At 46.7% G+C, this 16,214-nt stretch overlaps 1 protein-coding gene across 3 annotated transcripts; it reads left to right on the top strand.

The window, feature by feature from the left end:
- Positions 1-2,565: 2,565 nt before the first annotated feature.
- On the top strand, positions 2,566-15,652 carry LOC118078595 (interferon-inducible GTPase 5-like). 3 transcript variants are annotated; one of them, XM_060275662.2, is made up of 3 exons: positions 2,566-2,861; positions 7,934-8,088; positions 13,623-15,652. In XM_060275662.2, the coding sequence occupies exon 3, from the start codon at positions 13,639-13,641 to the stop codon at positions 14,794-14,796; it is 1,158 nt and encodes a 385-aa protein (XP_060131645.1). In that variant the 5' UTR covers positions 2,566-2,861; positions 7,934-8,088; positions 13,623-13,638; the 3' UTR covers positions 14,797-15,652. The 3 variants fall into 3 exon arrangements, with proteins under 3 accessions (XP_060131645.1, XP_060131647.1, XP_060131646.1); XM_060275664.2 differs by having other exon boundaries at positions 2,593-2,855; XM_060275663.2 differs by lacking the exon at positions 2,566-2,861 and adding an exon at positions 2,970-6,506.
- The last annotated feature ends 562 nt before the right edge of the window (positions 15,653-16,214 follow it).

Genomic DNA, 16,214 nt, shown 5'->3' with positions numbered 1-16,214 from the left:
GTATCCAGTATGCCTCTTTTTGGTGTAGTTTCCTTTTCAAAACCTCAGCATTTATTCCAGAGTGTTTGTGCTTATAAATAATAAACCATTTAAAGTCCGTAGCTCTATGGTTTTGCTCAATAAAATGGGACGTAAGTGGCGCCTCCAAAACTCTATTAAGGATTCAATTTTTATGCTCCAAGATTCTCGCCTTCACCGGTCTAATAGTACTCCCTATGTACCATAATTTACAATTGCATTGTAGTGCATACACAACTCCTCGAGAGTTACAATTAGTAAAAGACTCCAACCAGACAGGTTTGCAAGAACCAGGTATTGTGAATTCCTTAATTTCTTGCGTTAATTCACAGGCGGCACACCTTCCACATTTAAAGTGGCCCCGTATACTGCTCTGGGTCTGGCGCGCATCGGAAATGGCCGTGTGTACCAACATATCTTTAAGATTCCTCGTTCTACGATAGCCTATCTGTGGAATTCTGGCACATCCCGGTAAATCTTTTACCAAATGCCAATGTTTTTTAATGATTCTACTGATGGAATAAGCCAAAGGAGTGAAATCAAGTGCATATGTAATCGGCTGGCTTTCCTGTCTTGTATGTTCCTCAAACAGACTGTTTCTAGGTTTATAGAATGCTCTAGATTGTGCCGATTTGACTATTTTCTGTGGATATCCCCTGGATAGAAAATCTTGTGCCATCTTATTGCTATCTCTGTGGTAGTCATGTGAGAAAGTAGAGTTTCGTTTAATTCTTAGAAATTGGCCATATGGTAAGTTCTGTTTCAAACTCATCAGGTGATATGACTTATAATGTAAATATGAAGGTTTATCCGTGGGTTTTTAAAAGGATCTTACAGCTAACTTGTTCACACTATCCCTGAATACGATAGTATCAAGGAAAGTTATTTGTTCTGTGTGAAAATGTGTAGTATATTTAATGCTAGAGTGTATCGTGTTGCACTACAAAAAAAATCCGGTTATGCTTTCCGGTGATTCAAATATTAAAAACAAATCATCAACGAAGTGTTTGTAAAATAGTATTTTTTTCATAAAAAGGGTTGGCCATTGAATTCATCAGATACTCTTCCTCTATCTTTCCCATAAAAAGATTAGCTATGCTAGGGGCACATGCACTCCCCATAGCCACTCCCTTAGTTTGCAAGAAGAATTCACTATCATTTTTGAAAAAAATATGTTCAAAAATGATGTCAACCAGTTCCATGAGAAAAAACGTAGGTGGTTGTTGGATTTCTCTAGAGACGAATATGTTTTCCACAATGCTTCGAGCCTCCTCTAAAGGTATATTGGTGTATAGTGATGTTACATCCATGGTAACCAAGATTGTATCCTTCCATGACTGTGGTACCAAAAATGAAACTTCCCTTCTCCATGCACTTTAGTCCTGCTGCAAAATCTCCTCCCCATATCAATTAAATCACCTCCCCATTGTTGCATTGATGGGGAAGGGTTCTAAAGCTGTGGGAGTTTGGGGCGTCTTCAAGGAAATACTGTAGTTTATTTTTATGAAAAGTTCTGACTTGTGTGGAGAGGGTAACAACGTTTAGATTTCTAGCCATTGAGTTACAGGAGGATCTGCCCTGGAGTGTTAATACAAGGGGGCTTGTGAAGAAGGCGCAGCAGAGACTGTATTTTTTGAGAATTTTAAGGAAAAACCATCTTCCACAAAAGCTGCTTGCCTTCTATCACTGTGCCATACAGAGCGTGCTCACGTATGGTTTATGTGTCTGGTGTGGAAGCTGTGCTTCTCAGGACAGAGCAGGGCTGTGTAGAATTATTAAAACAGCAGAGAGCATCATTGGCTGCTCACTCTCCACCTTAGAACAAATCTACACCACCAGGTGTAGCACTAGACATATCAAGAAAAGCACTAGACATATCAAGAGATCCAACGCACTCTGGTCACCATTTCTTTGAGCTCCTGCCATCGGGACGGAGATATACGGTAGAACAATGCAGGCAAGAACGAGCCATCTCAGGACCAGTTTCTTCTCTAGAGCGATTTTGACATTAAATGGAAAGCCTGGACTTTGAAGTCATCTTATTTTACTTGTTATTTTGTATTATATTTACTGTTTTTAATTAGGTTTTGTAATTTTGGATTATGTGGAAAGCTTTATCTGAGTGGACGTAGCAACCAAGTAATTTCGTTGTTCCCGCAAGGGGACAATGACAATAAAGATATCTTATCATATCTTATCTTATCTTATCTTAGATGGCAGACTAATGGGGGCTCATTGCCTCATTGCCTCATTGTCATTATCTGCTTGCCACGCGTACAAGCAGTGGTGTAATTGTGTAAGGTCAGAGATGATGGGATGGTCTCATACTGATAGATGGTTTTAGATAAGGCCTTTTAAAATGCCAGGTGAGGAGTGTGGGGATGTTCAGGAATGTGGATGAGGAAATATTATTAAATATATCCTCTCCCAGCTTGTGTTAACAAGCTCCAAACTCAGTGGCGTAGCGTGGGGGGGCTGGGGGCGCTGCCCCGGGCGCAACATCTGGGTGGGCGCGCTCCCACTCGCAGCTCTCTGCCCCTGCCTGGCTGAAGGGGAACGAGCGGGCGCGGAGAAAACCGGGAGAGGGAGCCGGGGAGAGAAGCGCGAGGTGCCACGGCTCCAGCGGAGCGCACACCAGAGAGGGAGGGAGGGAGGCTGATCATTGCGCGCCCGGCTCGATCGCCTCCTCTTCCTCCTGCCTCTGAGCCTCATCAGGGAGGCTCCGCCGGCCGGAATGGCTCTGCTGCTGCGCCCTACGACCCTCGAGCGGCGCCGTCAGCAAACCGCCCCAGGATCCCTCTGCCACTGGGAGCGGAAAATCCCACCGTCCCTGCTGCGTATGTGTATGTGTGTACTGTATATAGAGGTCGCCCCAGCACATGGCGTTTCATATCTTTCTGACCATGCTGCTTGCTGTCTTTCTATCTCAGCAGGAATATCTGTCCCCTAAGGCTCATAACTACCTCCCATAACATTTATATTAACCCCCACCTCTAACCCATGAAGCTTTTATCAACTTAAACTCTTAGTTTTCATCTCTTCCTGAGTTTTGTTGATGTGACGTTGAGACTAAAAATTAACTCTGAAACTCATTCTGTATTAGCGTCAACTGGATTCTTAATTGTGGATTATGAATGCACCTTGGCTGGAGTGGTTTAAGGAAGATTGAGTTTGTTTTCAAAGTATGTATAGAATACATACAGGCTAGAGAAGCTGAAACATTGATAAGGACTGGATATGCCCGTGTCTTTTTGAAAGGAGAAACTATTTATACAAAGATCGCTGCGAAGGTCTCAGCATCTCAGAGCCCCCACACCACCTTCTTAAAGTTGGAAGCTGGGTGTGCTTATAAAAATGCTTGGAGAGATAAACTGAAACTTTAAAGTTTGGAATAGGTCAGAGAGGTTGAAATATCAAAAGGACTGCATATGTCTATATTTTGCTGAAAAGAGAAATTATAAGAATCTTCAATTGTTTGCAACTCCTCATAGACATTTCAAGAGAATTGGATGAGTGAGAACTAACTACTTCCCTGGGAAAATAAGTCAGTACTTACACTTTCTGGACATTCTGTTGTTGTGTGTGTTCTTTTTAATGTAAATATTTGTGTATTTTGAATGTTAATTGGAAATTTGGATTTTATTTTAAATTGTATACGTGTAATGGGTAACCGGGCTGGAGGGAAAGTACAAAAAGTGGTGTTTCCTGGGAAAGTGGCCTTGACAAAGTGATAAGGTACTGTTGTAAAACTGACTGTTTTGAGAACCATGGAAGGCAGAGTGAATTGCATTAATTTCACTCAGTCCTGAGTATTCTGAGTAGTTTAAAACATCACAAGAGGCAAGGTTTGCTTGGAATTGGTGGGACTTTTCTCTGTGTGGAAAGAAGAATTGATTAAAGAGATTAAGGAAATTTGGGATAATTTAGCAGACAAGATTTGAGCCCAAATGGATGAAAATATTGAAATCGTGTCAGAATCGACTACTAAGATAGCAAGGAAGGGAGGGAAAATTAGGAAAAATGGATGAGACTAATATGAAAAAAAATTCAGGAGACATGGATGGTAGGGGTGGAAACCACAGGATTCAAGTTACAAGAAAGGCAACTCCGAATAAATGTCAGGAAGAACTTTCTGGCATTTAATAGCACTTTGACAGTGGAATGGTCTCCCTCAGGAGGTGGTGGACTCCTTCCTTGGAGGCTTTTAAGCAGAGGTTGGAGGGCCATCTGTCTTAGATGTTTGAGTTGAAATTCCTGCATTGCAGGGGGTTGGACTGGATGACCCTTGGGTGTAGCTTCCAACTCTACAATTTTTGGCCATTTCCTACAGATCCTTAGGTAGGAAGCTGCCTGTTACTGAGTCCATCCAGCCCAGTAGTCTCTACACTGACCGGCAGCATTGTCTCTCTAGGTTCTCTCTCAGCCCTACCCAGACATGTTGGTGGGTGTCATGGACTGGCTGGACTCAGAGGACTGGTGGGAGGCACCAGCTGAGGAACCCCCAAGGGAAGAAGGCTCAGAGCCCAGGGAAGGGTAGCGGATGATGAATGGTCAGAGGGAGAAGAGGGAGCAGACGGGGAGGAGGAAATGTTGGAAGCTGGAGAGGTAACAGGCTTTTCATTCTTCCAATAATACACCTGTGCTTGAAATATGATTCTCGCCTTCAGAATGGATAGGTTTGATCTTCTTGCAGTCCATGGGACTCTCAAGAGTCTCCTCCAGCACCATAATTCAAAAGCATCAATTCTTTAAGGTCCACCTCTCACTTCCATACATCACTACTGGGAAAACCATAGCTTTAACTATACGGACCTTTGTCAGCAAGGTGATGTCTCTGCTTTTTAAGATGCTGTCTAGGTTTGTCATTGCTTTTCTCCCAAGAAGCAGGCATCTTTTAATTTCGTGATTGCTGTCACCATCTGCAGTGATCATGGAACCCAAGAAAATAAAATCTCACTGCATCCATTTCTTCCCCTTCTATTTTTCAGGAGGTGATGTGGCCAGTGGCCATGATCTTAGGTGGGTTTTTTTTTAATGAGCTTCAGACCATATTTTGCACTCTCCTCTTTCACCCTCATTAAAAGGTTCTTTAATTCCTCCTCACTTTCTGCTATCAAAGTTGTGTCATCAGCATATCTGAGGTTGTTGATATTTCTTCCAGCAATCTTAATTCCGGCTTGGGATTCAAACCTAGCTACCTCCAAATGTCTTGGACTAACGGCTCCCATTAGTCCCAGCAAGCTACAAATGTTACTGCAGCACAGTTGGACATTAGGGAATGCTGCTCTGGGCTTCTATGTCAACCACACTTAAAAGCCTCATAGTCACCTCATTCATGCATGCCAAAGCAAGGAAGATCCATCAACTACTCTGGTGTTCCTACTCTGAAATGTTCTGGCACTGCACTCTCATGCATTGACCGACCCACTTCAATATTACTATAAGTTCCTGTAAAATATTGAATGTTTGCATATGTTTCCATTTTTCTAGGAATTTTATAAAGATGAGGAATAATCATTTTATAGTTTTTTATCTTGTGGTTAATTTGCAATTGTCTGTAAACATGAAGGGTTAGGGGGCGCAAATTACTTGCCTTGCCCTGGGTGCTGACAACCCACGCTACGCCACTGTTGAACTCTATAAATGAATTGATTCATTTGGACTTCCATTTATATTGTTGTACTTTATGTGTTGATTATGTGCAAGCGAAATATTTGATATTGATACTGTGATAAAAAATACAGAAAAGAATTGTTTATGTGAATGTACAGCCAGTTACCTTTTGTGTGTTTGCTGAGCTGAATGTGTTTTACGTAATGCTAGGTTTGATGTTGTTTTGCAATCTGTCATGACCCAGCACAGTCCAATAAATTATTTACAAGGAGGAGAAACTAGGGCGACCTCATTTAGGTTTTGTTTTCTCAGAAATCACCTGTTTGAGCAGAGCTGTGTGCTGGTCAAGCGTGGGGGAGAGGAAAACTTGGAAACAGGGTGTAATTTCTGCTCCAAGATCACCAAAAGCCGCAACTACATTTGCCTTTCCAAGATTAAGCAGGATAAATACAGTAAATAATCAGCAGCAGAGCATTATAAATGCTCTATTGCTGAGCAGTTCGTGATTGCACCGGTTTATTATTTTTGGATCATATCTCAGAGTCCGAAAGACCCATAAATGATAGGGGCATTCTGCCATAGGGAACTTTATTAATACCAGCCATTTCTGAACTCTTACCTCTGAACTCTTTGATACAGTGTATCAAAAGATTTTAAATTAAAATTGCCACTGCTGGCACTCAGAGCATGGGACAAGAAATTCCTGCTGTAGACGCTTCTCAGATGACTTTGCAGATGCTTCCTGCCTGCCCGGTCTGCACTGAGAGGGAGTCGGAGGATGGGGGTGGCGAAGAGTTCCAGCTCCCAAGGCTGCAGGAAGCTGGAGGACAAGCTGGAAGGCGAGTCTCTCTGCGTGAGGCTAGAAACACTTGAAGGTAGCAGTGCTGTGCCCCCCTGCATGATGTCCGCCTAAGGCTGAGGGTGTCAGATAAGACACAGGCTTTGCTGTCAGTCACTCTGAGGAGAGTTTGGTGTCCTTCATGCCTGCCTGGCTTGCAAAGCCAGCTTGTCATGCAGGCTCTATATAGCTGCTCTGCACCCTGCAGAATGTTAGAATGTTTCTTCCTCATGTTCAATCTTGTACAATTTGAGGGCCTACCCTCCGGAGCAGAAGAAAACAAGCTTATTCCCTCTTCTGTGTGACAACCCTTGAGATATTGGAAGATGGCTATCGTATCTCCTCTAAATCTCCTCTTTTCCAGGTTAAGCATATCCAGCTCCTTCAATCGTTCCTCATAAGGCTTGGTTTCCAGACCTTTGATCAACTTCCTCGCCCTCCTCTGTACACTTTCCAGCTTATCAATATCCTTCTTCTGAAGGATATGAGGAGCACTGTGTGCATCATGTTTTCTCCCCACCCAAGTGAATGTCTTGCACACCTTCCCAGCTGGGAGCAACTTTCCAGAGCAGATTTTAGAGGAGATGTGGGGGAGATGAGTAGAAAAGAGGTCAGGGAATTCTGCCCCTTTAATATTTGGGTAGAAGGGGGAATGTCAGCAAGTACCGGTATTTCCTTCAGGGTAAGGCAAAATCTCCTGAGAAGTGGGCAAATTTATTATTTTCAGTTTCTCTCAATTTCTCATTTTTCCAATATTTAAGTTCAGCTCTTCACATCTCCCCATCTGTTGGCTATTTCCTTTTTTTAAAAGTTCCCATGAAAATTCATCAGGACTATTATTTTCCTCAAAAGGCGGTGTACAAAATGCAATGGACACAGCTAAAACGAGATCATGAGCTGCAATCGTCCATGCTATGAAGAAATCATGGTGGAACATTGTGTATTTCGCAGGATTTACCTCCTGCTTAATTGCAATAAAACCTCAAAGCAGTTGAGACGGGCGATAGAACCCTTCCTGCTTCTTTGCGGGCTCTAAAAGATTTCGTGCCTCCCTGAAATTTCTACCGTCCTTTGCAAAGACTCCAATATACACTGCAGTACGTACGTAGTAGGAGAGCTGGACTCTGGGAAGTCACAAGATCATAGAATTGTAGAGTTGGAAAGGACCTCAAGGGTCATCTAGTTCAACCCCTTGAAATCAGTGCCATGTGGGGCTTAAGTGCGGAAAACTCGGGAGTTACTGAGACTGACACAGAGACAACTACCGCAGAGGTAAAGGATTAACCATCTCTGATGCTTCAAGTTTCACGAGTGATCCTTTGGGACCTTCCCAGGAAAGGCAGCATCCCTGCTGTCAATCAGGCTGCTTGGAGCTCCCTCTAGCGGGGAATGAGGCTCTCGCTCTTCGTTACAATCTTATATCGTCTTCGCGCGTACTTTCACTTTCTTCTTTGCTTTTTGTAGTGCGACGACCCGGAGGGAGAGGGAATAAAAGCGAGCGAGAGAAAGAGAGTTGTACGAAGTTGGAGGAAGAAAAATGTCAGAGACCAGCAAGCAAAGCCTCCGAAGAGGGAACTGAGCTTTACTGCATAAAAATCGGACAGGCAGCAGGAAAGGAGGTGAGCATTTCTCCTGGTGCTCTGCTGATTTCCGCGTTTTCTGCTTTTTTCTGAGTGTGTTTGAGTTAAAGGAGACTCTGAGCTCATTGCTAGGGAGGGGGCGGCAGAATCGTTTATTTTCACTCTTATGAATAATGATGTTGGAGAAGGCTGCCCTTCTTCCCCGCTGCAAAGGGAATAAATAACATGAAAGCTCCAGGGAGCAAGCAGAGCTGGTGCTAGCATATAAAAGTTGTAAGTACTGTAAGTGCTCTGAAATCAACGCGGGTCTCCCTTTCCAGCGGTGACGCGTGTTCATTCGACATCCCTTTCTGCAGCTGCTACGAGGCTGCCGCCCTCCTGCTTCTCTCGCCTCCTGCCTCTTTCCCTTTTGGGGGTTTGGCAGAGTGGAGGGGGAAGCTCTTTGGAAGCAGGCAGAGCCTTACGGTAGCTAAGTGATCTGTTGCCCCCATAGCTGCCAAGTTTTCCCTTTTCTCGCGAGGAAGCCTATTCAGCATAAGGGAAAATCCCTGTAAAAAAGGGATAACTTGGCAGCTATGGTCGCCCCTGGCAGAACCGTCCAGATTGCGCCCCCTAGCCACGGACAAATGAGCTCTTCTTTCCGTCTCTCCTCCACCCCCCACACGCATTCAATTCCTCACACACGTCACCTTGTAATGAATTCTTTCACAGAAAATCCAGTATTTAATTTATTTTTTCTTAATAAAAGGTTTCAGCAGAGAAAATGACATTTTGATGTGAGTTGACAGGTGTGGGTTTTTTTAAAAAATGTACCGGAAATTCAGTTGTTAAACAATACACAGATTGTTTTAAATGGAACATACAAACAATATCATACAGATTTTTTCCACAATGATAACTTTCTGGTCTCAGAGCCGGAGATGTTGGAGATGTATTCATTCTCTCTCTCTGTCACACACCCACACACCCACACAGCCCATCGCCCACCTCCCTTGCCCCGCCCCACAGGCGATCCCAGATCTCTCCACTGGTGCACACAGCCTTCACTTCCAGGCTGCTCTTCGTCCGCGTACCCAACACACACCTCCAGAGAGAGAGAAACTTCATTCATTAGCCCCTCCTGCTCATTTCCCGGCTCTTCCCTCACCTTAGATGCCAGGATCAGAAGGAAAAGAGCTCCCATCCCATTCTCTCCATCCCTCCCTGAAACAGGCGCGTACCCAGGATGAAAACTGGGGGGGGGGCAAGGCAAGCCATGGTCGTTCAGGGGTGAGGGGGTGCCAGGATCAGCCCAAAATCGGGCTACTCCTCCCATGGGCGTAGGCAGGGGGGCAGGAGGGGGCAGCTGCCCCCCCCTAGAAGCAAAAAAATTAATGTATTTTACAGACCATAACCAGCACTTTTCCCCTCCAAAAACTGAAGTGGAAAGGGCTTTGCTTTAGCAAGAGCAGCTAAGTCTCTGCTTGCTGGTGGGGGTGGGGACACAGCAGTAACAAAAACACATCAAAGAAATAAAGCAAAGTGGCTACCAGTAGTTAAGCAGTTAAGACAATGGAGCATATATCCCCAGGCAAGATTCGATAGCTGACCATTTCACCCTATTGTTCTTAAGTGGGAGTTGTTAATGAGCATTCAGGAGCATTAAGAGTTCTATTGGCGATTTAATGAGGGTGCAGACTCAGAGGATTCAATTTGACTAAGGTGGCTCTGCAAGGCTAAAAAGAAGTGAATAAGAAAGGGGGGAGGCTGGAACTTTGATAGACACAGTGATGTTTATAAAAAGCATTGGTGTTCCAGTCTGCCCCTCCTCCTGCATCTGTATACTGTAAATCAGGGGTGACCATCTCCCAAGAGACTCTGATCTACTCAGAGTTTAAAACTGGGGATGATCTACCCCCTTTTGGGGGGTTCAGGTCAAAGCTGTTGAGTTTTTTTTAAAGGAAGAGAAGCTTCTTTTAGGAGGGAGGGAGGCCCATTTTTGTTTAGGGCTTCAGGTCATAGTTCAACTTTTTTTAGGGAGGAGGAAAATTTTGGGTGAACTTTTTTTAGGGGTGCCAGTGACCTACCAGTGATCTACCACAGACATCCAGTGATCTACTGGTAGATCACAATCTACCTGTTGGACGTGCCTGTTGTAAATCAAGCAGAGAGAAAGCTGCTTACAAGGCTCCTGTACATGCAGAGTTCCAGCGTCACCCAGAGGCACCCACAAATATGAGTTATCCCTCTCTCTATTTCTTCCTTCCTTCCCTCCCTCTTCCATCCTTAATAAAATACGGGGGGCAGATAAGCCCCACATAGAAAGCCCATCAACATGGGGGGATGACTCTTTCAAATATGGTATTTACCAGTAATTGGGGGGGGGGGGGAGAGAGGCACCTAGGCCTCTAGGAGTTGGCTGCTATGCCTAGGAGTAGGACAATTCAAGAAAGCAGAACGATGCATATGGTATGGTAATATATCAATAGAATCGTAGAATTGTAGTCGGAAGGGACCACAAGGGTCATCTAGTCCAACCCGCTGCAATGCAGGATTTTTTCCTAAGGTGGGGCTTGAACCATGGTTGAAATATTATGCTGATATGCAGCAACGGCTCAGAGCCGTCGTGGCTGCGGCCATGCCTTGCCCCGCCCTCGCCCGCCCTTCCACCCCCTCTCGCCTGCCCGACCCTCCTGTCCTCTTGCTGCAGAGTTCCAGCATCACAGCGTCATCCAGAGACACCCACAAATATGAGTTATCTCTCTCTCTATTTCTTCCTTCCTTCCCTCCCTCTTCCATCCTTAATAAAATACGGGGGGCAGATAAGCCCCACATAGAAAGCCCATCAACATGGGGGGATGACTCTTTCAAATACGGTATTCACCAGTAATTGGGGGGGGGGCACCTAGGCCTCTAGGAGTGGGATGCTATTCCTAGGAGTAGGACAATTCAAGAAAGCAGAATGATGCATATGCTATGGTAATATATCAATAGAATCATAGAATTGTAGTCGGAAGGGACCACAAGGGTCATCTAGTCCAACCCCCTGCAATGCAGGTTTTTTTCCTAAGGTGGGGCTTGAACCATCGTTGAAATATTATGCTGATATGCAGCAACGCCTCGGAGCCGTCGTGGCTGCGTCCGTGTCTTGCCTCGCCCGCCCTGCCACCCCCTCTCGCCTGCCCGACCCTCCCGTCCTCTCCAGCCAAGCAGGGTAGCCGCCAACGCTACCAGCCCCAGAAGCACAACGTGGCCGCTGCTGCCGCCACCACAATATCATCAGGCCCGCTGGCCCTTTAGCCCCGCCCACTTCGTGGCCCCTCCCCTTCCATGCCTTGGCCCCACCCCCGAACGACCATGGCTTGCCCCCCCTAGTTTTGATCCTGGCTACGCCCCTGACTCCTCCTCCTCCACGACCGGCAGGTGCGAGGGGGCGCCAGGATCACCCCGAAATCGGGCTGCTCCGACCCCCTCCTCCCCCTCCGCAATCGGCAGGGGCGAAGGGGCGCCAGGATCAGCCCCAAATCGGGCTGTTCCGATCCCCTCCTCCCCCTCCGCGATCGCCGGGACGGGTGGAGGGAAAGCCAGCCAAGCGTTTGGCTGGCTTTCCCTCCACCCGCCCCACAGCCAGCAAGGGAGAAGGGAGACGTCCCTTCTAGCCAGCTGGCTGTGGGGCAGGTGGAGGGAAAGCCCCAGAGCCTAGCAAAGCATTTGGCTGGCTTTCCCTCCACCTGCCCCACAGCCAGCGAGAAGGGAGACGTCCTCTAGCCAGCTGGCTGTGGGGCGGGTGGAGGGAAAGCCAGCCAAACGCTTTGCGCGGCTCTGGGGCTTTCCCTCCACCCGCCCCACAGCCAGCCAGGGAGAAGGGAGACGGCATTGGGGGGGGGGCCGGGCAGCGGGGCAGGCTGGCCAGTGGCCCTGCTTCTAGGGGGGGCAACTGCCCCCTGCCTACGCCCATGCCCTGAATGGAAGATGGTGGGGAGGGGGGGGAGAGAAACGACCCAACTTCGGGGCAACTTTCCATCCGGATCCTGCTCTGCGCTTCACACACACACACACCCTATTTGTTTCGAAAGATTTTTACCCCCTCACTTTCCTCATGCAACTCCCCCCCTTTCCTCTCTCAGCAACACAAAATCCCAGGTGATTTCCAGACAGGAGTGTGAAGAAAAATCTTTTACCCCAAAAAGACTTTTTTGGGGGGGGAGAGAGAGAGAGAGAGAGAGAATGGAAAAAATAATAAAGCTTTGCTGAGGGGTCAAGAGGCGAGGAATTTGTGTCTGGTCAGGTTGGGGAGAAGGACGGGGGAGGCTGTCCCCAATAAGAGAAGAGAAACCATTTTGTTGGAAAGCTGATAATGTGCAGCTTGGGGGAGGGGGGAAGTGGGTGGGGAATTTAGGCACATAAGGCATATCTGGTTATTAATTACTTAAATCAGTGGTTTTCAACCAATGTGCCATGGCACCTGGGGTGGCTTGAATGATGGTCAGAGGTGCCATGGGAAACACTGGCCTCTGTCCCTCTTTCCTTCACTCCTTCCTTAGATGCCCTCTCGCATCTCTGGCCCCCAAAGGCTTTTGCAGCTGTTTGTTGCAGCAGCCCTGGCTATAAGCTCCCCAGGCAAATGGTGCCTCTGGGGCTGGCGGGGGGACGGGACTGGTTTCCAGGAGCTGAAGCAGGGCCTCAGAGTAAGCAAATGGGCAAGGGAGTCCAGCCAGCCAGACCACCAGCCCTTGCTGTTGGGAATGGACACACAATTCCCAGGCCCCTGTGGGGCAATGTGAGGAGGAACCTCTCTTGAGGGCAGGGGGGGTGGCAGCTCAGAGACCAGGGGAGGGAGCAGTGGCTGCCCAGAGGACTCTCAATGAGAGGGGAGAAGAGAGGAGGCTGAGGGAATACTTCACATGGGGGTGAAAAAGGGTGAGAGGCTGCCAGCTCTGCAGGCAAGGGGTGACATAACTGGGCTCCTGAGCCCCACAGGGGTGCTGCAGAAAGAAGGTACTTGGTCAAAGGAGCTGTGGACTCAAAAAGGTTGAAAACAAACCTCTGACTTAAATGACCAGCAGGAGCAGAATTTACATACATTCTTAAAGCACACTTAAATAAAACTGCCTCAACCCCTCCTTCTCTTTGACCAGACCCTCCTCTTCTGCACCTTCAGGCTGGGGTCGCCTCCACTGCGCCTCTCAGCTGTTGAGCGGCTTCAGGCCGCTCTCCGGCCGCTCTTCGGAAGCCACTCAACAGCTGAGAGGCACAGTGGAGGTGGCCCCAGGCAGCACCGGGGGGTGGTGGGCGGTGGGCAGGCTGGCCAGCGCCCCCTCCATTTTGGCGCCCTAGGCAGCTGCCTCGTTCGCCTTAATGGGCGTGCCGGCCCTGGTCCCATGACCTTTGGGCACTTTAGCCTTGCACTCACTTCTGAATTACAGAATCTGATGGGATTCATACCTTCTACCTATAAAGCATTGTTGCTTGGCAAATGATAACAATATTGCCGATGCTGGAAATTTTACAGAGGGCATGCCACTCTCGTTAAATAAATGAATGCTTCTAGTTAGGCCGGTCGCTTAACATTTTCCTGCTTCCTTTTTCTGCAGTGCACCGAGATCCACAATGGTTGAAGACTTTGAGGTAGCCGTTTCTCAGGGCCAATTGGCAGATGCTGTGTCGCACGTGCTGGCAAAACCACTGCACTTTTTCAACAGCACTCCACTCAACGTTGCCGTAGTAGGAGAGCCCGGCTCCGGGAAGTCCTCCTTCATCAATGCCATGTTGGGTCTTCATGCTGATGACCCGCGTGCCGCTGCAACCGGCATACAGATGACAACATTGCAAGTCAAGGATTACCCACACCCGACACTTCCACAAGTGATCCTTTGGGACCACCCCGGAAAGGGAACGCCAACTTTTGGGAAGGACAAATTTGAGAAGAAGGTTGATTTAAATCACTTTGATTTCTTCGTTATCGTCGGCTCCCAGCGCTTCCGTGCCACCCATTCTGACCTGGTCCATGAGATCCAAGATATGGCCAAGAATTTCTACTTTGTGCGCACCAAAGCAGACCTGGACCTGTCGGCCGCCAAGAGGCAACAGCCATCCAACTACAATGAAGAGAAGGTCCTCTTGCACATCCAGGAGGACTGCAAAGAGTGCTTAGTAAGAGAAGGAGTGAGGGACCCACAAGTCTTCATCGTCTCCAACTGGGAAGCCGACCGCTTTGATTTCCCCCTCCTGCAGGAAACGCTGAAGAACGATCTCTTGCGGCTGAAGAGGCAAGCCTTTCTGCACCGCTTCCCTAGCATCTGTCTGCCTATCTTAGAGAAAAAGAAAGCCTCTGTGAAGGAAAAGATTTGGACCAGCAGGCTTTGTTTGCTGGTCGCTCTTGGAAGCCCAGTTCCTTTCCTTCTTCCCATATTTCTGTTTAGTAAGTTCCGCTCCTGGTGCTTCCTAGACTTTGGCCTGAACGATCGATCCCTTGCAGCTCTGGCCCAGCGTGTTGGAAAGACAAGCACAGCCCTTAAAGCAGCAATGCAGTCCCTGGGAATATTCTCTGCCATTTTATGGGTGCTGCCAGACTTGGTGGGACTCTCAGTGATGGCTTATGAATATCACCGCTGGGAGCATTTCCCCATCTTTGGCTGCCTTCTGTCCGGAGGGATTTCACTTCTTCGCACCTACTTCATGCTGCAGAAATGCATATCGGGTGCTGCGGATGACACCCAGAGGGTTCTGTCCAAAGCTCTTGAGGCAGAAGGGAAAAAGTCCATTTAGCAGCAAACAGCTGCACAGGGGTAGCAGTTTGCGCAAGCTTCTGTGGACTCTCAAGTCATGTCTTGCAAACCTAGGATATTATGACTAAGTGCTTGATAGAGCATCTGGAGAATTATACAGGTTTCCATTTTTAAAACAACCACACCAAAAGACATTTTAAAAAATAATGATCAGATGATCAGGTTTTTTATTTTAAAAATTCAATAAATATTAGGATTCTCAAAAACCCTAAGTGAAATAATCCGAATGCCAGCATAATACCCCTTCAGTTCCTTTTTAAAAATTAGTATCTCTACGTACAGTAATGTATAAGAATTAAGACCAATACCAAAAGGAGACTTTGGGACAAATGGACTTTTTACTAGTCATAATTCTTTCAGTCCACTAATGAATTGTTCTGTATCTGATGTCAGACTAGAAAAAACTAGCGACGTATTTGAACCTGCTTGCAAGGATGGTCTCAAATTATCATTTATGCAGGCTGCAGCATTCACTGTTTGTGTGTGTGTGTGTGTGTGTGTGTGCGCGCGCGCGCTGCCTTTGCTTTTTTCTTTAGGGACAAGAGTTAGCTCTATATCACAAGTACCATGCAACATCTATTTCAGAATTTTCTTTCCCTCATACACACTCAAACTGAAGGAGGGCATCCAGATAGACAGGAGCCTCCACATTTGTTAAATAGAAAGTCGAGGTAATTTTAATCTCTTTTAGTATTTTAACTCTTGCTTATCTTAAAGCACGGCTGTAATTGTTTCCTGGTTTTATTGTTTTATCTCTTTGCAAACCACTTTGAGGTTTTATTAGAATTTAGTGTACAGTATAAGGTTTCATGAAATAAACTAATTGGTTAAATGAATCTCCTTGCCACTGCCACTGTTATAATCAACGCAGCTTCCACATGGTCACTCTAAATATTTAAGAAATATCCAGAAAATCCGGGTGTATGCCAGCCCATGACGATAGCGTAGCTTTTTTTTTGTGTGAGAAAAAACCATACATTTTTGTGTCTGGATTTTCTCCTTTTGAAATATGGCCACCCTAACTAATCAGCTTTCAGTTTTCCATAAGAAATATTGTGAATTGTCTGGACCCCCCTCCAGGCTGGTGTCTTTTGTGGGTGTTGACACAATAATAATGCATGAGTGGGAGAGTTATACTGGGCCATCCACATACCATTCCACTCTTTATTAAGAGTTTTGCAACACTTCCCCAAGGTCACTCAGTTATTATTGCCATCTGGAAGGTCACTCTTGCTCTGTAATGGGACAAAAGTGAGCAACACACACACCCATGCGTGTTACGAAAAAGCTGCAGGGCTTTATGAGAAAGGTATGGAGCCCATGCCTATTGCAAACGAAGCAGTATGACCATCCCAAAACATTTGCAGATGCCCCAATATGAGCTCAGATGTGAATGCT

The sequence above is a fragment of the Zootoca vivipara genome, chromosome 6 (assembly GCF_965207765.1).
Source record: "Zootoca vivipara chromosome 6, rZooViv2.hap1.1, whole genome shotgun sequence".
Taxonomy (NCBI): Eukaryota; Metazoa; Chordata; class Lepidosauria; order Squamata; family Lacertidae; genus Zootoca; species Zootoca vivipara.
The sequence above is the reverse complement of the archived record's forward strand: the minus strand, read 5'-3'. Positions and strand labels throughout refer to the sequence as shown.

Bases quoted from the DNA above. Each gene is read 5' to 3' on its own strand.
- LOC118078595 (XM_060275662.2), top strand. From the start codon at position 13,639: ATGGTTGAAGACTTTGAGGTAGCCGTTTCTCAGGGCCAATTGGCAGAT.